We start from the raw sequence: 22,256 nt of genomic DNA, 5'->3' as shown, positions 1-22,256 counted from the left end.
GTCTCCTCCCTCTCCTTGCTATTGGTCGACTGCGCCGACAAGCTTTCTCTATGGGCGGAGCTAGGTGTGTAAAAGGAAGTGGGTGGCAATGCGCACCTGCCACTGCCGCTCAGTATTGAACTTACCCACGCTGCTCCCTGATAAGCTAGATGACCGGTGAAACGCGTTGGAGCCATTAGGGGTTAGTTTGTGTTAGGTTGAATTATATAGGTCCGAGGTTCCAGAGGCTGGGGGTCGCTCTTTTCAAGGCGGATGCTCCAAATACAGCCATTGAGGTACTCCCCATGCACAGACTAGGATCTATTAGGGAGAGATTACCTAGGCACTACTTACACGGCTGTATTTTGGGGCCCACACTACTACAGATATCTATGAGCTTCATCTAACTCCCTATCCAACCCTCTATTTTTATTTATTTGAGCACTTTAGTAAATCTATTTTATTTTATCCGCATTGCGAAGTAAAAGTTACTTTTTATATCTCTTTAAGGAATTCCCAGCCTATCAGTATTTTTTCCTAATATTGCGGCTACACTTGAAAGTAAGAAGCCCGGGAGGGAGATATGACCCATAATGCCATGCAGCTAGCCAATTAGCTGTGATGTCACAGCTCTATAAAAAGACTAATTCTGCCATTTTACTTTGAGCTAAGCATAGGGAGAGATGTGGCAAGTGCTAGGGACAGTGTTTTATCAATCTTTTAATTGTAGAGTATTGGATAGGGACAGTGCAGGGACAGTGTAGGGAGTCTATAGGTATAGATGGCCTTGCAGTTCTCTCGGCAGTCATTTTGCAGCGAACTTTGCTCGAACATGTAAACATATGGCAATGTTCACATGCCCCATATTCTTTTGCATTGTGCCAAAATTTGACTCATGACACATACATCAGGTGGGATGGGAAAGACAATTGAGACGTTTCAGCACATGGACATACACTCCCACCCTATAACAGAACCTGATCTGGCAGCCATTTTACATTCTGTGTTTTGCCAGTGTAGGGAGAGGTTGCTTTATGGAGCAGGGACAGACTGCTAGGGACACCAAATGCTAGATAATAGGGCCACAAAAGTAATTTTAAGGACTGGTATTGATGCGCTATCTATAGGTGTGATATACTGAAGGGTGTGATTTGCTTATAATATACTTTCTAACACAGAAAGTATATTATTGTGCATTTGTATTGTGCAGCAGTTGTGTGCAGTTCTGCTGCAATACCATAGCTATATAGAGGGACAAACGTTATTGGAATAACTAATTACAACTGGTGTGATATACGTCTTGCCCCCCAAAAAACTGATTGATGGGTGGGATATACCTATAATATACTTTCTAACATAGAAAGTATATAGTGCATTTGTATTGTGCAGGGGATTGATATACCTGCTTCCACAAAATATTTATTATGGGGTTCTATATACCTGCTTCCACAAAATACAGATTAAGGGGTGCGATATACCTGCTTCCACAAAATATTGATTAAGGGGATTGCTATAGCTGCTTCCACAAAATATTGATTGAGGCCTGTGATACACCAGCTTTTACTTAATACTGATTAAGGGGTTTGATATACCTGCTTCCAGAAAATATTGATTAAGGGGCTCTATATAACTGTTTCCACAAAATACTGATTGAGGGGTGCGATATACCTGCTTCAACAAAATTCTTATTAAGGGGTTTTTATATACCTGTTTCCACATAATACTAAATGAGGGGGTGCAATATGCCTGCTTCCACAAAATACTGATTAAGGGGTTTGATATACCTGCTTCCACAAAATACTGATTGAGGGATGTGATATACCTGCTTCCACCAAATATTGATTGAGGCCTGCGATATACCTGCTTCCACAAAATACTAATTGAGGGGTGTGTTATACCTGCTTCTACCAAATATTGATTAATGGGTTCTATATACCTGCTTACACAAAATACAGATTGATGGGTGTGATACCTGCTTCCACGAAATATTGATTAAGGGGTTCTATATACCAGCTTCCACAAAATACTGATTAAGTAGATTGCTATACCTGCTTCCACAAAATATTGATTAAGGGGTGCGATATACCTGCTTACACAAAATACTGAATAAGAGGTTTGATATACCTGCATCCATAAAATAAAGATTGAGGGTTGCGATATACCTGCTTCCTTCAAATATTTATTAGGGGTTCTATATACCTGCCTCCACAAAATACTGATTAACTGGATTGATATACCTTCTTTCACCAAATACTGAATGAGGCCTACGATACACCTGCTTCTGCAAAATACTGATAACGGGGATTGATATACCTGCTTCCACTAATTATAGATTGAGGCCTGTGATATACCTGCTTCCGCAAAATCCTGATTAAGGGTTTTATATGCCTGCTTCCACAAAATACAGATTGAGGGGTGCGATATACCTGCTTCCACCAAATATTGATTAAGGGGTTCTATATACCTGCTTCCACAAAATATTAATTAAGGGTGCAAAATAGCTGCTTCCACAAAATATTGATTAAGGGGATTGATATTCCTGCTTCCACAAAATACTGATTATGGGGAGTGATACACCTGCTTCCACAAAATACTGATTAAGAGGTTTTATATACCTGCTTCCACCAAATATTGATTTAGAAGTTCTATATACCCGCTTCCACAAAATACAGATTGAGGGGTTTGATATACCTGCTTTAACAAAATACAGATTGAGGAGTGCAATATACCTACTTCCTCCAAATATTGATTAAGGGATTCTATACCTGCTTCCAAAAAATACTTATTAAGGGGATTTATATACTTATTAAGGGGATTTATATACCTGCTTCCACAAAATACTGATTGATGGGTGCGATATTCCTGCTTCCACAAAATACTGATTAAGAGGTTTTTATATACCTGTTTTCACAAAATACTGAATGAGGGGGTGCAATATACCTGCTTCCACAAAATATTGATTATGGGGTTCTATATACCTGTTGCCTTGGAGTTATGGTAGGTTCGCAACAACCGAGTGCGCAACTCCTCAGGCACAAAACATCTGCCGTTGGGTCTCCCAGAGGGAGCACCAGATTGAGCCGCCAAAATCTGCTCACCCAGGGGAGAGGTCAGGCTGGTGCGAATAGCGGCCAGGATCTGATTCGGAGGTATGACCGAAGTCGGAATCGACTCCTCCCCGGACAGCTCGGAGTACTGCCGTGATAAGGCATCCGCTCTGATGTTCTTGGAACCGGGTAGGTAGGAGACCACGTAATTAAAACGTGACAAGAACAGAGCCCATCTGGCCTGACGTGGTGTCAATCTCTTGGCCTCGGAGAGGTAGGTCAGATTCTTGTGGTCCGTCAGGATGAGAACCGGAACCACCGAGCCCTCGAGCAAGTGCCTCCATTCTTTAAGGGCCTGCACGATGGCCAATAACTCCCTGTCACCAATCTGATAGTTGCACTCCGCGGAAGACAGTTTCCGGGAGTAAAACCCACAAGGAAGCAGAGGACCCTCTGGTGTTCTACGCTGAGACAGAAGGGCGCCTACTCCCGTCTCAGACGCGTCCACCTCGAGGACAAAAGGCAACCCAGGGTTGGGATGCGACAGAATCGGAGCCGACACAAAGGCGGACTTTAGAGCCTCAAAAGCTCGGATGGCCTCGAGCGGCCAGACCTGGGGATTACTGCCCTTCCTGGTCAGATCCGTGAGAGGCTTGGCTAGCATGGAAAAGTCCCTGATGAACTTCCGATAATAATTGGCGAAGCCCAAAAAGCGCTGCAGGGCACGAAGACCACTGGGCTGGGGCCACTGTAAGACAGCCGAAACCTTCTCAGGATCCATGGAGAACCCCTCAGCGGAAATGATGTAACCTAAGAAGGTTACCTGGGATCGGTGAAATTCGCATTTCTCAAGCTTACCGAACAGCTTGTTCTCTCGTAACCGTTGCAACACTCGTCTGACATCCAGAATGTGGGCCTCCATGGATTCAGAATATACCAAGATGTCATCCAAATAGACCACCACACACTGCTGCAACAGGTCACGGAAAACATCGTTGATGAATTCCTGGAAGACTGCGGGCGCATTGCACAACCCAAAGGGCATAACCAAGGATTCATAATGACCGGTCCTGGTGTTAAACGCGGTCTTCCACTCATCGCCCGCCTTGATCCTTACCAGGTTATATGCCGCCCTCAGGTCGAGTTTGGTAAAGACCGTGGCCCCTTTGAGGCGATCGAACAGCTCGGAAATCAAGGGTATCGGGTAAGCGTTCTTGATCGTGATGCGATTGAGACCCCTGTAATCGATGCAAGGCCTCAACTCACCGCCCTTCTTTTTCACAAAGAAAAATCCAGCCCCTGCCGGGGACGAGGATTTGCGAATGTGTCCGCGTGAAAGCGCCTCCCTCACGTACTCCTCCATGGCCTCATTCTCCGCTACCGACAGTGGATAGACTTTGCCACGAGGAGGAACGGCACCAGATTGTAACTCTATGGCACAATCGTATGGGCGGTGCGGAGGTAGGGCAACCGCACGCACCTTATCGAATACATCCCGGTACTCCTCGTATTCAGGAGGCAACAGAGAGTCCGAGGAAGTACACAGCAACTTGACAGGCCCATGGATGCAACTAGCCCCACACTGCGGTGACCACGAGAGGATCTCGGCCGATCTCCAATCGAAAGTCGGATTATGCTTCTGGAGCCAGGGGTACCCCAAGACCACCGAGTAGTGTGGAGACGAAATAACCTGGAGACAGACCGACTCTCTGTGAACGGCACCAATGGCCATCCCCACTGGAAGGGTCTCCTGAGTCACGTGTGGCGGCAGAAGGGGTCTGCCGTCTATCGCCTCAAGAGCCAGTGGGGAACCTCGAGGCTGCAGAGGAATGGAATTGGCGGCAGCGAACACACTATCAATGAACAAACCACCAGCACCAGAGTCCACCAACGCCTGGGTCGTCACCGAGCCCCCGACCCAGGAGAGGACAACAGTAATCAGTGGTTTGTCAACACGGGAAACCGGGGACGAGGAGACTCCACCCAAGATCTGCCCCCGACAGGATCTCAGGTGCGAGCGTTTCCCGGACGGTTCGGGCATGCCAACCGAAAATGCCCACCGAGACCACAGTACATGCATCGGCCCTCGCGTCTCCGGAGTACCCTCTCCCCCTCGGACAGGTGAGCAAAACCCAGCTGCATGGGTTCACCCCCAGACAAGTCATCCCCAGGAGGCGTGGGAGGAGAGGGAGGCACGGGTGGGACAGCAAACGTAGGCGCCAATCTGTTAGAAGACCTCCGCAGGCTCTCCTTAAAGGAAGGTCTCTCCCTGAGTCTGGTGTCAATCAAAATCAAAATCAGGAAAGAAGGGGCTCGAGCTCCACTGGTAGGTCCTTAGCTGCAACCTCATCCTTCAAGGCATCCGAGAGACCATGAGAGAAAGCAGCGACCAGAGCCTCATTATTCCAGCCCACCTCTGCTGCCAGGGTACGAAACTCAATGGCGTATTCAGCTACGGATCGTGAACCCTGTCTGATGGACATAAGGAGCTTCGCAGCAGAGGCAGCACGAGCCAGCACATCGAATACCTTCCGAAGAGAAGCAACAAAACCGGAAAACTCGGCAACCACCGGATTGTTGTTCTCCCATAAAGGGCTGGCCCAGGCCAAGGCCTTGTCCGAGAGCAGCGAGATCAAGAAGCCCACCTTTGATCTCTCAGTAGGAAAGGCATGTGGCAGCAACTCGAAATAAATGCCCACCTGGTTAAGGAAACCTCGGCACTGAGTTGGCTCTCCCCCAAAGCGCTGTGGAAGGGGGGCAGAACCGGTCATACCCCGAAACACCGCAGGCGCAGCAACAGGTGTCGGGGTAGACTCTGGCGCAACAACCGGAGCGGCAGTAGGAGCGGGCCCAGGAGCGACAACCGACCCATCGGCAACGGAAGCTAAATGAGCCGTGCGTTCAAGCAGGGTTTGCAACGCCACAGCGAACCGAACCAACAGGTGATCCTGCTGATCAAGTCTGGCAACCAGCGTAGGTAGCGAGGATGGCCCTGTACCGTCAGAATTCATGGCTTGGTCCTAATGTCATGGAACCATGAACCAGACGTACAACAAGAGATAAGTGGAAATAAGAAGGCTTTATTGAAAATCAAGCTGTAAGGCAAAAGTCCAAACGGATGGCTAAACCGAAGCAGGGTCTTGCGAAGCCAGAGGTCAGGAACCAGAAGGGTAGTCAGACGAAGCCAGGATCAGGAACCAGAAGCAGCAGCAGTCTTAGAAGCATGTGAACACAGGAGGACCAAGCAAGGAACTGAAGCCACAGACCTCCTATATATATGAGCTAGGCATCCAGCTCCTCCCAGTGGGAAGGAGAAGCCGCAGGGTGGGAGGCTACAAGAAACCCAGAAACCAAGATGGCCGCCAGCACATGTCAAACGAAGGAGAACAGCAAGAAGGTAAGACCATGACAGGGGATTGATATACCTGCTTCCACCAAATATTGATTGAGGCCTGCGATACACCTGCTTCCACAAAATACTGATTAAGGGGTTTGATATACCAGCTTCCACCAAATACTGATTGAGGCCTGCAATATACCTGCTTCAACAAATACTGCTCTTCTCTAGGGACTTTGGCACAGGGTTATTTTGAAAATGACAGGCAGAGGAAGAGGCAGGCCATTCACATTGCACCAGGCCAAGGAATAAATGTGAAGTTGGAGAAGGTGCATGTGATTACGTCAAAGGAGTTGGTTGAGTGGCTCATTCAGCCTTCCGCTTCTGCACCCTCCTCATCCTCTGTATCTGCACCCTCCTCACTCTGTGTGCACCCCCAAAGACACCACCACCATAGCCCTTCCACTCGAGTCAGAGGAATTATTTTTAAATCCATTCCCAGACCTTACCGATGCGCAGCCATTCATGGCATCTCATTAGGAAGAGGAGGTAGCAACGGCCGGCACCCAGAGCTCTGACAACAGTACCCAGATCAGACCAAAGAGGGTGATCCACGCTGTTGCTGCCTATTTTGAGATCTCTAAAGTCAGTGGTGGTAAAGGTGACGATGATGACATGTCGATGGACGTCATGTGGGTGCCCACAAGAGAGGAAGAGGAGTGAGTTCAGAGGGAGAGACGGAGCAGCAGATAGGGAGGAGAAGGAGGAGAAGCAGGCAGAACTCGCAGTGCACAGGAGGCAAAAAGCAGACTGCAAATGTATGTGGAGCAAACCATCCACCATGCACGGTCACATCTTGCTCTCCCTGGACGCCGGCACATGGCTCCGCAGTGTGGGCTTTTTTAACGTGTCAGCTGCTGACAATAGTGTTGCCATCTGCAGCCTGTGCTGTCAACGCATAAGTCGTGGTAAGCCGAACACTCACCTAAGGACAACCGCCTTAAGAAGGCACCTGGCCTGCCATCACCGAGCCCAGTGGAAGCAACGCTGTCAGAATCCTCAAAGCCACACTCCCTGCGCTCCTCCCGTTTGTCCTCCACTCCACTTTCCACCGTGCCGTCATCGCGTTCATCTGGCACAAGGCAGGCTTCCATGGCCCAAATGTTCAAGCGTAAAAAGTTGATGATGCTGGATAACCCTCTTGACCAACGGCTGACCGCTGGCTTGTCGAAACTGCTAGCCCGCCATATAAACATATAAACTGTTGGACTCCGATGACTTTAGAAAATTTGTGGCCATTGGCACACCGCAATGGAAAGTCCCCGGAAGGAAGTATTTCTCCCAGAAGGGCATCTCAGAGCTATATGGCTACGTTCAGCGGCAACTGAATATATCTCTGGCACACAGTGTTGGTTCCAAGATACATCTGACCACAGACACGTGGTGTAGAAAAAACCGGCAGGGAAGGTACATAACTTTAACTGCCCACTGGGTGAACCTTCTGATGGCCGTCAAGCATGTAACCCGTGGCACCCATGTGGATTTTGTGTTACCGCCATGGATTGCATGCAGGCCTGCCTCTTCTGCTCTTCCTCCTACTCCATCCTCCGTCTCCCCTTTGGCTGACTCCTCCTTTTCCACTGCTACCGGCTCTTCCGATGCACCCCCAAGCTCCCCAGAACCTATTCGACGTGCCAGGTGGGACGTTGCCATGCTGTTGTACCTTTGAAGCCAAGATCTACACCGGTCCTGCACTGCTTTCAACTCTGCTGTCACAGGCTGATCAGTGGCTAACCCCACTCAATTTGACAGTTGGTAAAGTAGTGTGCGACAACTGGGCCAATCTGCTGAGTGCGCTGAAACAAGGCAAAATGACACACGTGCCATGCATGGCACATATCCTGAACTTAGTCATGCAGCAATTTGTTACCAAATCTTGCAGCAGGCCAGGAAAATCTCTGGCCATTTTAGATCTTACACAGCCATGTCTCGCCTTGCTGACATTCAGCGGCGACTTCACCTACCAATCATGTCTGATTTGTGACAGCCCAATGCGCTGGAGCTGCACCTTTTATATGCTTGATAGTCTGCTCCAGTAGCAATGTGCCGTTAATGACTACCCATACAAACTCTGCAGCAGGACAGGTTCTGGGGAGCTTTGTTTCTTTTCACTGCGCCAGTGGCTGCTTATGTGCAACACATGCAGACTTCTGCGGCCATTTAATGAGATCACCAAACTGGCCATACGCAGGCAGGGGGCGCCATCAGTGACATCGTACCTTGCACCTTCTTTCCGGAGCGTGCTTTGCATCGTATCATTGATCAAGCCGTCGATGAGCAGTAGCTGAATAAATTCCCAGGGGGGCTACTCCATCTGAAACAAGTCAGCAGGAATGTGAAGAGGAGTCAGAGGAGGATGGTGGCTGGTGGGAGGAGAAGGAGGAGCAAGAAGAGCAGGCTTTGAGGGGGACCTTAAACTTTTCGGGGATCCCTGGTGTTGTCCGTGGCTGGGGGGAGCAGACCAACAACGACATTCTCCTGGGCGATGAGCAGAAGCCAGGGCGCTCCACCGCTTCCAATTTAGTGCAAATGGGGGCTTTCATGCTCCAGTGTTTAAAGAGGGACCCCCATATAAAAATCATAAAGGGCAAGGACCAGTACTGGGTGGCAATGTACTGAGACCACCGGTATAAAACACAAAATGGCGAATATGTTACCAGCATCGCAGAGGGCTGGCAGAATGTAGCATTTCCAGGCATTGCTGAGAGAGATGTTGCATTCTGCTGTTGCGGGTGCTGACACCAATGCTACAGTGCTTGCAAGAAGAGAGCGGTTTGAAGATGTTTTGGTCACTTCAGATAAAAGATCATTCTTGCAGCCAACCCATCGACAGCCACTCTCCGGATCCAACCTCAGGTAACGCCTAGACCGATAGGTGTCCCACTACATCGGGTTAATGGCCGATGTGGACGCTCTGTGAAGCGAGGAACCCCTGGACTAATGGGGGTGCAGGCTTGACCTGTGGCCAGAGCTAGCACAATTTGCCATGGAACTCTTGGCTTGCCCCTCGTCGGGTGTCCTGTTAGAAAAGACTTTCAGCGTAGCAGGGGGATCATGACCAATAAATGCACTCGCCTAGCTCAATACAGTGTGGACTACCTTCACATTTCTAAAAATGAATGAGGCATGGATCTCGGTGGAATTCAACTCCTGTGACAACCACGTGTAATTTAATTTTCTCATGCCAGCACACACATATCCGGCACCACCCAGAACAAAGAATGGTCCTGGTCTAATGTATATACAATGGCATTAAAGGCCTTTTCTGTCAGATGAATGCCTAATGTTTGGGGCCTGTACTCCACTAGCCTACAGTAAAATTGTTATTTAGTGACCGCCTAATGTACCTTCAGCCACATAAACACTTGTTCTTTTCTGTCAGATGAATGCATAATTTTTGGGGCCTGTACTGGCCTACTGTAAACTTGTTATCAACTGACCGTCTACACATACAGTAAAATTGTTATTCAGTGACCGCCTAATGTACCTTCAGCCACATAATCACTTGATCATTTCTATCAGATGAATGCCTAATTTTTACGGCCTGTACTGTTCTACATTCAAATAGTTATCCACTGACCGTCAAATATACCTCCAGCCACATAATCACTTGTTCTTTTCTGTCAGGTGAATGCCAAATTTTTGGGGTCTGTACTCCATTGGCCTACAGTAAAATTGTTATCCACAGACCGTCTAATATACCTCCAGCCACATAATCACTTGTTCTTTTCTGTCAGGTGAATGCCTAATTTTTGGGGCCTGTACTACACTGGCATACAGTAAAATTGATATTCAGTGACCACTTAGTGTACCTCCAACCACATAATCACTTGTTCTTTTCTAACAGGTGAATGCCTAATTTTGGGGGCCTGTATTGGCCTACAGCAGGGATGGCCAATCTGAGGCTCTCCAGCTGTTGCAAAACTACAACTCCCATCATGCCCGGACAGTCTACAGCTATCAGTCTACAGCAGGGCATGGTGGGAGTTGTAGTTTTACAACAGCTGGAGAGCCGCAGGTTGGCCATGCCTGGCCTACAGTAAAATTGTTATCCACTGACTGTCTAATATACCTTCAGCCACATAATCACTTCACTTTTCTGTCAGGTGAATGCCTTATTTTTGGGGCCTGTACTCCCATGGTGTAAACTAATTTTTTTCTAGGCTCCAGCAGGGCTCATTTCTCAGAGTTTCCCTTTAAGACGCATAAAAATGGCCCCTGATTAAAATACATATTTTTTGTGGGAATTTTTCCATTGATCCCCCTCTGGTATGTCACTGTTCATGTTGTGGGACTATTTGTGTAGTAAGTATTTGGTTGCTGCAAATATGACCTGAAGGTTTTTCAGGTTCGCCTCCCATTTGATCGCGAACATGCATTTGCATCCGTAAAACATCCCGGCCGATGTTCGCCCATCACTATCCATAGTGAGAGTTTTCAGACACTGTAAAGAGAGCTTAAGGAGAGCATTGGGAGACTTTAGGGATAGTGCAGTGTAATTACACTGTGCATCTTGTTCCACTGCTGTGATGATCCTTCTTAATCTGTTCTGTTACACATAGACTAAGTGCTCGTCAGACTTAGTCTTAACAGCCGGTCTAATAAAGGTGAAACTCGAAAAATTTGAATATTGTGCAAAGTTCATTTATTTCAGTAATGTAACTTAAAAGGTAAAACTAGCATATGAGACTCTTTACATGCAAAGCGAGATATTCCAAGCCTTTATTTGGTATAATTTGGATGATTATGGTTTACTGCTTATAAAAACCCCAAAGTCACAATTTTGAGGTACCCTTTGCTCAGGGGATATGGATTAATTAGCTGACTAGAGATTGACACTTTGAGGCCTAGAATATAGAACCTTTTCACAAAATTCGAATTTTAAGCTGCATTAATGCAATTCCTTTTAATTAACATTACTGAAATAAATTGACTTTTGCAGATATTCTAATTTTTCAAATTTCACCTGTATATAGGAGTGTGTACCTAGAAAATCTGCTGCGCCATTGATCCTCTGTTCAGTTATACTATACATAGACATATGGTGCATCAGACTAATTGTCAACAGGCGGTGTAATATACAGTATAGACCCTTTTATATGTTCATCTGCTGGGCCATTTATACTTAATCTGTTCTGTTATACATAGACTGACTGTGCATCACACTTAGTCTCAGCAGCCAGTTTAATATATAGGTGCGTGTACCTAGTTAATCTGCTGCACCATTAATAATCAATCTGTTCAGTTATACGTAAACATACGGTGCATCAGACTCTTTGTCTACAGGCAGTGTAATATACAGGCGCATTTATCTAGTCTATCTGCTGCGCCATTCTTACTTGATTTATTACACTACTGATTCAGTTATTAAACAGGAAAAAACTGTTCCAGCACCAGTGATGAAACTTCACTGCACTTTATTTCTTCTTGTAGCAAATAACACACATAGACACAATCAAATTTTTTTTTCTTATTTTTCATGTACACATAGTAAATAAGCTCCCTTATATATTGTCAGAAAGATATAAATACAGTTTATGATAAATGTCCTGACAATGGGATCTCCTCCTTTTTTCCCCCTTCTTTTCTCCTTTCTTACAGTTCCCATGCACAAATAGCAAGCAAAGCTCTCGTATATATTATCAGAAATAAACAAATACAATGTATGATAATTTCCTGACAATGTGATTTTAGGAAATCAACAGAATAGTTGTTTTTCCCTTTTTTCCCTTTTTTTTTATTTTGTTCACATTTTGCGTATTTCATGTTTACAGACTTAATTTGAGGTCTGTATCATATATTGATTATTAATTTAAAACATGTAAAGACACATTTTACATCATTTTACATGTGGATTTTATGTGTTATATGTGGCAAGTTAATGAGTTCTTCCCAGTGTTGGGTTTATGCACTACCACCCCTAATTTGATTGGAGGTGGGATATGTATTTAAAGACTAACAAGGGAAATCTAATTTGTTTACGACTAAGAACACACCTGTGTTTGAAACGTGTCAACTGTGCTGGGGTGGAGGATTGTGTCTATGTGTGTTATTTGCTACAAGAAGAAATAAAGTGCAACAAAGTTTAATCACTCGTGCTGGAACAATTTTTTCCTGTTTTGTATCTGAGAGATTTGCTTGGCTCGTTCTGTGCTCAGGGCTGTGGATCATGAGGTAAGCTGGATATTTTCTCTATGGACTTTGATTCAGTCACTGAACACTATGGCCAACAGACAGTTGCCTGGGCCCTCAAAAGGAACAGGCATTAGCAAACTCTGAAGAAGGAAGCTTCTGTTCCTTTCTTTTGTCTATTGCTCCTTATGGTCCTCCTCCTCCTTCTTCTCGTCATATGTTTCATCAGCAATCAATCACCAAGGCAATTGCAAAGAGACAATAGTATATGTGCACTCATCCAAGGGTGCAGAAGCTGAATGTACACTTGGCCAAGTTGCTGGTACTGCAGTCCCTTCCTTTTCCATATTGTGGATTCTGAACATTTCAGAGAACTGATGGCTTGTGCCCACCCAAGGTGGAGAGTCCCATTCCTCTCTAAAAAAGCTATACCAGCCCTACACATGTATGTTGAGCAGGAGGTGAGCCAGCCCTTGAGCCTGTTGATGTTTAGTAATGTTCATGCCAGCACTGACATGTGGAGCAGTAACTATGGCCAAGGACAATATATGTCCTTTACAGCCCACTAGATAAATGTGGTTCCTGCACAGGCACACCAGGAACTTGGCCAGGTAGGTGATGGCAATGCCACCTCCATGTTGTAATCATGATATTTCTGTATCAATGTTTTCCTCTGCCTACTCATCCTCCACCTTGTCCTCAGCCTCCACTGTAGCACATTTCAGAGTCCTCCAGCATACCACCTATGCAAAGCATGGTGTTGTCACATGGTTCTGCACCTGGTCAGCCTGAGTGAATGGAGTTACAACGGGGAGGAATTACTCCGCTTCATCAACCAAGAAACCAAATCCTGGCTGTCTCCTTGCCATCTGGACATGGGAACCATGATCACCGATAACAGGAACAACATTCTGTCTGCGCTGCGTCAAGGAGGTTTGACCCATGCGCCCTGCATGGCGCACATCTTCAATATGGTTATCAGCCTATTCCTTAAGTCTTCCACCCAAATGCAGGACGACCTTGAAACATTGAGTAAACTGTGCATACACTTCAGCCACTCAACATGCAAAACACGCCCTCCTTGAGCTGCAAAGGCAGAATGGTTTTTCCCTACATCGCCTGATATGTGACTTTTCTACATGTTGGAACTCCACCCTCCACATATTGGACTGACTGTAGGAGCAGAGGAAACGCTTGACCAATTTCTTGATGATGGAGATGGACAGGACTACTCCGCGGTGTAACCTTGATAGTAACAGCTCATGCGTGACACATGCTGTTTGCTCAGGCCCTTTGAGAAGGCCACTTTATTTGTCATTTGCCCGGACTATGGGCTATTCTAAGCGATTTATCTTCCCAAGTAAAGGGAGAGGAGCAGGAGGAGCATGAGAAGTTAGAGGACAAAGACAACGCAGATGACCCCAACAGAAAGTATAAGTATGCAGTGGAGAAGGAGGCAGGGAGTTCCTCCAAGTCCCCTGGGCAAATGGTCAGATGCATGCTGAGTTGCTTGCGTAGTGACAACCGCATTATTATTCAGAAGAGGGATTACTGGCTCTCCACAATGTTAGACCCTCGCTACCAGCCCAAAATGGGGGCCTTTTTTGCACCTTCTGAGAGGGATGATAAACTCAACTACTATGGAGACATCCTTTGTAGTCAGTTGGCCGCTGCCTACATGCCTCATCAGCCATCCTCACGGAGATCTAACTAGGGGGATCCTCTGAGCTCACGCTTCACTGCTATAACTGATGGAGGGGGATCGGGGGGGGGGGCAAAAGCAGCACCAGATCTATCAGTAGCAACTTAAGTCTTGAGTCTCTGATGAGCACTTTTCCTTACCCGCCTAATGAAGAACCCACCCAGCAGCAGCAGCAGAAGGGCATGGAGCAGAACCTGAACCCGCAGGTGGTGGCCTACTTAGACTCCACCCTGTCACCCCAGGTCCAAAAGCCTCTGGACCACTAGGCATTCAAACTTGATTTTTCTCCGCAACTGGCCAAGTTTGCCCTGGAGAAGCTTTCCTTCGCGGCCAGTAGTGTAGCATCAGAGCGGGTGTTTAGTGCGACAGGTGGCATAGTAACTCCAAAAAGAATTCAACTTTCAACTCAAAACGTTGAGAGACTAATCTTTCTAAAGGATCAACCAGGATTTTTAGACACCGGTTCCTGATACAACAGACTAGATCGTTCTGGCAGTACTGACTGTAGTGTGCTGCTATACTAGAAATTGTGACAAATGTCCCATTATTTCTGCCCACGTGCTGCTGCCTTTATTCTAATGCTGTCATCCGACTAATGCCACATGCCTTCTGCCTCTACTGCCATCTGCCCCTACTGTGATCTGCCACCATTTTGTGCTGTTACTGCCACTACAGTTGCCCCCTCCTCCCCTCCCTAATCTGTACCAGGGCCACTATTTTGACTCTTCATGCTGTTGTCACCCTCACCAGTCTGTTATGGGGCTATTAGTGTCCATATTTGGCCTTGTTGACATCACTGTTTATTTTTCTGTCCATAAGGCTTCTATCACAGTCAGTATTTTGCATCATGATTTCATCATGATTTGTAAGCCAAAAGCAGGAATCGGTCCAAAAGACTTGTTAACTCCTGTTTTTGCCTTACCAATACTGATCAAATACTAATGCAAAAAACTGACCAAATAATGACTGTGTAGACCCACTCCTGTTTTTGACTTACCAATACTGATCAAATACTAATGCAAAAATCAGACTAAATACTGACTGTGTGATAGAGGCCTTCTTTTCTATCTGAATAAAGTCGATTTCAGGGGCAAATGGCTAAAACTTGAGCAAATTGAGCATGAGACCCTTATCACACGAACAGCATTTTGCATCAGGATTTGATTGTTATTTGGAAGCCAAAAGCAGGCGTGGGTTGAAAACACAGAAGACATGCAAATATTTCCTTCACATGTGATCTCTGTTTTGGACCCACTGCTGTTTTTTATTTACCAATACAGATCAATTACTGACCGTGTGATACTCAAAAGATAGTATCCTTTTTTGGAGTTGTTCTTCTGACGGATCACAAGAAGGGAAAAATAAATATTAATGTCAACAAAAACTTACTGCTGAGACCCTCCCCACTCTGTCATGGTGCCACTACTTGTATCAGTAGGTAACAGAACAGGTTCTCAAGCAATCTACAGCCTTAGCGCTTAAACCCTCCACACTATCATGGGGCCACTCCTTGAATTTTGGGTCACTGCACGGTTAAATCCCCACTGGTAAATTAGAGCTGACGCTAACATTGACCTGCAAGGCACAGTTCACACTTATTTTATTTGGTCAGTTATTTCCATCTCTTATTGTGAGGCAAATTCAGGAGCCAAGCCTAGTCTCTGATTAGGTATCATGAATAGATCTGCACCTGTTCTGTGGGTTTGATCTGCACTTGCCTTGGGATGACAATTATTGACCAAATAAGTAAAGTGTGAACTAAGCCTAATAGTGACACACAGTCATTTTACTTCAAATAGAAGGGATTAAAATGCATGTGTTTGTACTGAAATAACATGGATTAAAAGAACCTTCTTTTTCTTCACTACTTTATTAGCTCTGCCTCCATGTCCTTACTTTGTTCCACTAAACTAGGGGTTAGCTAGGAATGTTGGTGGTCTGCATGATGATGTGCATGGCCATATATGTGACCTGCCTGTCATTCAGACGCACAGTAAATGTTTTGCTACAGAAAGGACTAGCTATGCATGTTGCTTCACTGCACAGTGATGATACGTTCTCCCTAAAGTTTAACTGTAGGCCGGGATAGACCTGATGTAATGTGCTTTGTGAAATATTAATTCACAAAGGAGCACATTTTTGGAAAAATTCGATGAAGGGACTGAATAGAATTTTTGAAAATTTTGCTTATCTCTACTCGGAAGGAGCGCTTCCATCTCGACAATTGCCTACTAAATTGGCCCGTGTAAAGGACCTATAGAATTAGCTCCATAGTTTGTTTTCTATCCAAAATTTCCTAACTAGGACTTCAAAATGGCTTCAACTGCCCTTTTTGGTGATTGGACTCAATTTAGGAATTTAAGGTCAGAAACATGAAATTGGCTAATGAATAGTTTTGTTCTCCAAAAGGCTTATTTATATTAGAAAAAAAGCTGGATAAACCTTAAATGTTAAAGTGGATTTCCAACCAAAGTTTAAATCAATATTTTGTTAAATGACACATTCAGTATTTGGTCTGTGTTTTTCATCAGTGTTTGTATGCCAGAACCAGTAGTGGAGCCTACAGAGAAAAAAAGATAGTATAATGGACCCACTTCTGGATTTGGCCTACAAATACTGATGCAAAATACAGACCAAATACCGACTGTGTGAAAGTGGCCTCAGAGAAGCCAAATTGTAGCAGTTATATGTGTATTAATTAATGAGATATTGGCAATGTTTTGTTCTGTTACAGTGGTCATTTTTGCTAAAGAAACAGAAAGTGCAGCTATGTTGGCTGTCATGACCACTAACAAGGTAACAGTTTTCAAAAAGCAAATTTTAAAGTAAAAACTACTATGCCTGTACATTTTGTTATTCATTTTTGCAGCTAAAGAAAAACAAATATAATTTTATTACTTTGGCATTTCAAAGTGATCATATTTAAGTTTTAGTTTTAAATCTTCTTTAACATGACAATCAATGCAACAGCTGAAAATACAACCTTTGTATGGAGTGGAGGCACTGATGCTATCCTCTGGTTCTTACCTATATACCTGTATGCCATTTTGGCAGGCTGCTCCTGAAGCCTACTTACCCACAACAGACTCAAGGAGCCACTATCCCGGATAACTATGTTTCATGTTTTATAGCGCGTCCTGAGCAGATTATGACACCTTCTGAACATAACCTAACTACTGAGTAAGGATACATTTAGTGAGATTTTGGAAGTGGTGTGGATGTCTCCACTCCTGCCGAAAAAGCTGAGATTTCAGATTGTTGTCCAGGTTATCATTTTAACACTGCACAGTTATGTAAAAAGATGTGACATCATTCATAGTTAAATTGTTAGGCTCCAGCGTATCCATAGGAAAGTTAACTTGACTATTGATCCTCACATAAGGAGTATAGTTTCTTCCTCATCCAATACTGTCAGATAGTCCGATAGTATCCCTGGATCAATTAAACATCATTCATTGCTATATAAATGATAGCTCTTCATGCCATTTATCTTTAGTATATACATTTTTGAATGCTGCCATTATAGCTGCCTTTTGGATCATGACTAAAGATGAGCAAAATTCAATTTGGCTGGTTCGCCGAATTTTTCAGAAAAATTAGCTTCGATACGAATCTGCGGTGAATCGCGTTAAAAAACTGCTATTTCCTGGCTGCTGAGAGCCTTTGTAGTGGTGTAGAACACTGTGCCTTGCAGCAACACACATAGGGAGTCTGCTTTGGTAGTGAAATAATACTGTGAGTTCGTATGACATGCAGATGACAGGCGTCACTCTTAGAATCACTGCACACTTCACTTATTTTGGCATTCACGGGGCCAAAACTGACCAAATAACTCAAGTATCAACTCAGCCTTACAGGTAGATGTTAGCGTCAAGAAGAAGCACACTCCTTTTACACCGTCGTCTACAGAACCTGTTCTATTAAGCAAGTAGAGCCCCCGAAAGAGTGATGAGAGTGTCAGCAGTAAGATGTGTTGACGTTACTGATTAATTTTCCCCAATCTCTGATTCGTCAGAACAATTACCCAGAAAAAACGGATCCTGTCTGTGGAGCATATGCCTTTACTTGGTCAGCATTTGCTCAATAATCCATCAGTATTGCTAAAGGAAAAAAAAACAGAGTGGATCTAAAAGAGAGGACACTTAAATGGAATATTTGCATGTCTCCAACCCACTCCTTGAATGTTTTCTACCCACTCCTGCTTTTGGATACCAAATCATGAGCCAATTCTGATGGGACCATACAGGCCTTAAAGCTGGTACACAGACAGGATCTGTTGTGCGTCTCATTTTTCCTTCCTTCTGTCAAATCAGAAGAAGTGTCAAATAAATGATGATGTCAGCCAGGCCGAAAACCAAAATAGTGGACCAGTCATAAAGTGGGGAGGGTGGTAATAGCGGACCTATAACATAAAAACAGCATGAGGAGATGGAAGCAGTATGACGAGGCCACCGAGTGGCACAATGACAGAGTCTGTAGGTGACAGCAGCAGCATTAGGAGAAGGCCACAGAGCGGCACAATGACAGAGTCTGGAGGTGGCAGCAGTATGAGGAGACTACAGAACGGCCGTTGCAAATCGAATTTTTCCTGAAATTCTAAACGAATTCCACTTCATCAGCTTCGATTCGCTCATCTCTAATCATAACATTCTAGAGTTTATTTGCAATAACTGTAAAGAACCCTTTCATATATAAAAGTGTCAGAACACTATTCCTACATGTCCAAATGCTTGCTTTTTAATTGGACTTTAAATGGGCAGCAAAGTGTACGTCTTATTTACAAAATCTTCTTGTATGACTTTTCAAAGAAACATTAGAATTTTTACTTTGCCTATATACACTAGCCACCAGGTTTGCCATGTACACACGGTAAAATTAGTTTTTGATACACTGGCGATTTTACAAGTTTTCCCAACTACAAAGAATGGAGAGGTCTAATTTTTAGCGTAGGTACACTTCAACTGTGAGAGATAGACTCTAAAAAAAATCCAGATTATTTTTAAATAATTAATTAGCATTTTATTGCATGAAATACATATTTGATACAATAGAAAAACAGAACTTAATACTTGGTACAAAAATCTTTGTTTGCAATTACAGAGGTCAGACGTTTCCTGTAGTTCTTGACCAAGTTTGTGCATACTGCAGCAGGGATTTTGGCCCACTCTGCTATACAGATCTTCTCCATATCTTTCTGGTTTTGGGGCTGTCACTGGGCTACATTGAGTTTCAACTTCCTACAAAGATTTTTGTTTGGGTTCAGGTCTGAAGACTGGCTAGGCCACTCCAGGACCTTGAAATGCTTCTTAAGGAGCCACTTTTTAGTTGCCCTGTCTGTGTGTTTTGGGTCATTGTCATGATAGAAGACCCAACCACGACTCATCTTCAATGCTCTTACTAAAGGGGTTGTTGGCCAAAATCTTGCAATACTTGGCCCCATCCATCCTCCCTTCAATACGGTGAAGTTGTCCTGCTCCTTTTGCAGAAAAGCACCCCCAAAGAATGATGTTTCCATCCCTATGCTTCATGGTTTGGACGGTGTTCTTGGGGTTGTACTCATCCTTCTTCTTACTCCAAATATGGCAAGTGGAGTTGATTACAAAAAGTTCTATCTTGGTCTCATCTGACCACATGATCATCCAGATGGTCATTGGTGAACTTCAAATGGGCCTGGACATGAGCTGGCATGAGCAAAGGGACCTTGCGTGCCCTGCAGAATTTGAATCCATGATGGCGCAGTGACTCTTCAGGTCATTGACCAGGTCATCCTGTGTAGTTCTGGGCTGATTCATGACCTTTCTCAGAATTATTCTTACATCACGAGACGAGATCTTGCATGGAGCCCCAGACTGAGGAAGGTTGACAGTCATCTTGTGTTTCTTCCATTTTCTAATAATTGCGGCAACAGTTGTTGCCTTCTCACCAAGCTGCTCTCATATTGTCCTGTAGCCCATCCCATCTTGTGCAGGTCTACAATTTTGTCCCTGGTGTCCTTAGACAGCTCCCTGGTCTTGGATATGGTGGAGAGGTTGGAGTGTGATTGATTGTGTGGACAGGTGTCTCTTATACAGGTAATGAGTTTAAACAGGCGCAATTAATACAGGTAACATACATAGTAACATAGTATATAAGGCCGAAAAAATACATTTGTCCATCCAGTTCAGCCTGTTATCCTGCAAGTTGATCCAGAGTAAGGTAAAAAAGAAACTGTGAGGTACAAGCAGATTTTTCACACTTAAGGGGAAAAATTTCCTTCCCGACTCCAATCAGGCAATCAGATTAACTCCCTGGATCAACGACCCCTCTCTAGTAGCTATAGCCTGTAATATTATTACACTCCAGAAATTCATCCAAGCTCCTCTTGAATTCTTTTATTGTACTCACCTTCACCACCTCCCTCCTAAGGCAGAGAGTTCCATAGTCTCACTGGTAATGAGTGCAGAGTAGGAGGGCTTCTTAAAGAAAACTAACAGGTCTGTGAGAGCCAGAGTCAGAATTCTTGCTGGTTGGTAGGTAATCAAATACTTATTTCATGCAATAAAGTGAAAATTAATTATTTAAAAATCATAAGATGTGATTTTCAGGATTTTTTTTTTCAGATTCTGTCCCTTACAGTTGAAGTGTATCTACGCTAAAAATTAGAAACCTCTCCATTCTTTGTAGGTGGGAAAACTTGCAAAATCGCCAGTGTATCAAATACTTATTTTCCCCACTATATGCCTTTTGGGCCCTGCTAGGAGTGATTTTTTTGTTAGAAATTATAGAAAACTATATAAAGGATTATAAAATAGCTTGGTGATTTAACCAGGATATACAGTATAAGGCCTCATGCACACGACCGTTGCGTGCATCCGTGTCCGTTGTTCCATTTTCCATGACTTTCTGCGGACCCATTGACTTTCAATGGGTCCGTTGGAAACTCGGAAAATGCACGGTTTGTCATCCGCGCCCGTGATCCGTGTTTCCTGTCCGTCAAAAAAATATGACCTGTCCTATTTTTTTGACGGACAACGGTTCGCGGACCCATTCAAGTCAATGGGTCCGTGAAAAAACACGGAGGCACACAAGATTGTCACCCGCGTCCGTGATCCGTGTCCATTTTTTTCCTATCATTTTCAAGGCAAACTTGACTTCGATTTTTTTTCACTTTTCTGGTCTGGTGATCCTCCAAAAATCAAGGAAGACACACGGAAGAAAAAACGGACACGGATCACGGAACAACGAAACCCCATTTTGCGGACCGTGAAAGCGTACTGTCGTGTGCAAGAGGCCTAAGGCAGCATGAAATGTGTATAATTTAGTTTTCCCAAATAATAAAATTCAAGCACAAGTACTGTACAGTAAACTCATATTTGTAGCACTGTATCACATTGTCTTTATTTATCTCTACAGATGAGCCCTGTTTTTAAGGACACGGTGCTAAAAGGGACCTTTAATGCCACACTTCCAAACCCTTTGCTGAGTCACGTGGAAATTCCTCTAAAAATACAAGCAGAAAAGCCGCTATTTTCTCTGAGTGTTTGATTGTGATACAAACATTTAAACATGGTAAGTGGCATCTTTCTAAAAGTGTGTATTTTTAATCATGAAAAATATCTTCCGATGATGGTTCTGAATGGCTTCTTGCTGAGCTTTGTTACAAAACCTGAACATTAGGCTGCCTGCAACATGGTAAAATAGTTGGAAACAAGCAGAGGGATTCTGGTGGTCTTTCCAGCATGCCAAAAAATATAAATATCTTAAAAAACAAGCTGCTGCTCACGTGATCCAGGAATCCAAGATATGTCCACTGATGATTATAATTCCAGTGCCTCTGGGGATAAAAGTGAGATGGAAGGCTTAATAGAGCCTTTATTGAGCAAATAGTAACAAAATCTTTTAACCAGTTCTGAAGGAGCTGGGTGACATAAAGCAGGAGCTTAAACAACTAGTAACAGGCTCAGGGTGTTAAAAACTTTACATGGCCATTGTGGACTTTCATAATGCTTTTTCCAGTGTC

General features: G+C 44.3%; 1 protein-coding gene across 2 annotated transcripts in view; it reads left to right on the top strand.

Moving 5' to 3' along the window:
- STPG2 (sperm tail PG-rich repeat containing 2) overlaps positions 1-22,256 on the top strand; it is a 993,492-nt gene that overhangs the window by 950,752 nt on the left and 20,484 nt on the right. For both annotated transcript variants that reach the window (XM_044275675.1, XM_044275686.1), the window contains exon 14: positions 21,650-21,805. In XM_044275675.1, coding sequence (XP_044131610.1) covers positions 21,650-21,781 — 132 coding nt within the window. In that variant the 3' untranslated portion in view covers positions 21,782-21,805. The remainder of the gene's footprint in view (positions 1-21,649; positions 21,806-22,256) is intronic.

The sequence above is a fragment of the Bufo gargarizans genome, chromosome 1, assembly GCF_014858855.1.
Source record: "Bufo gargarizans isolate SCDJY-AF-19 chromosome 1, ASM1485885v1, whole genome shotgun sequence".
NCBI lineage: Eukaryota > Metazoa > Chordata > Amphibia > Anura > Bufonidae > Bufo > Bufo gargarizans.
Note: the sequence above shows the minus strand (reverse complement) of the source record. Positions and strands in the feature narration are given on the sequence as shown.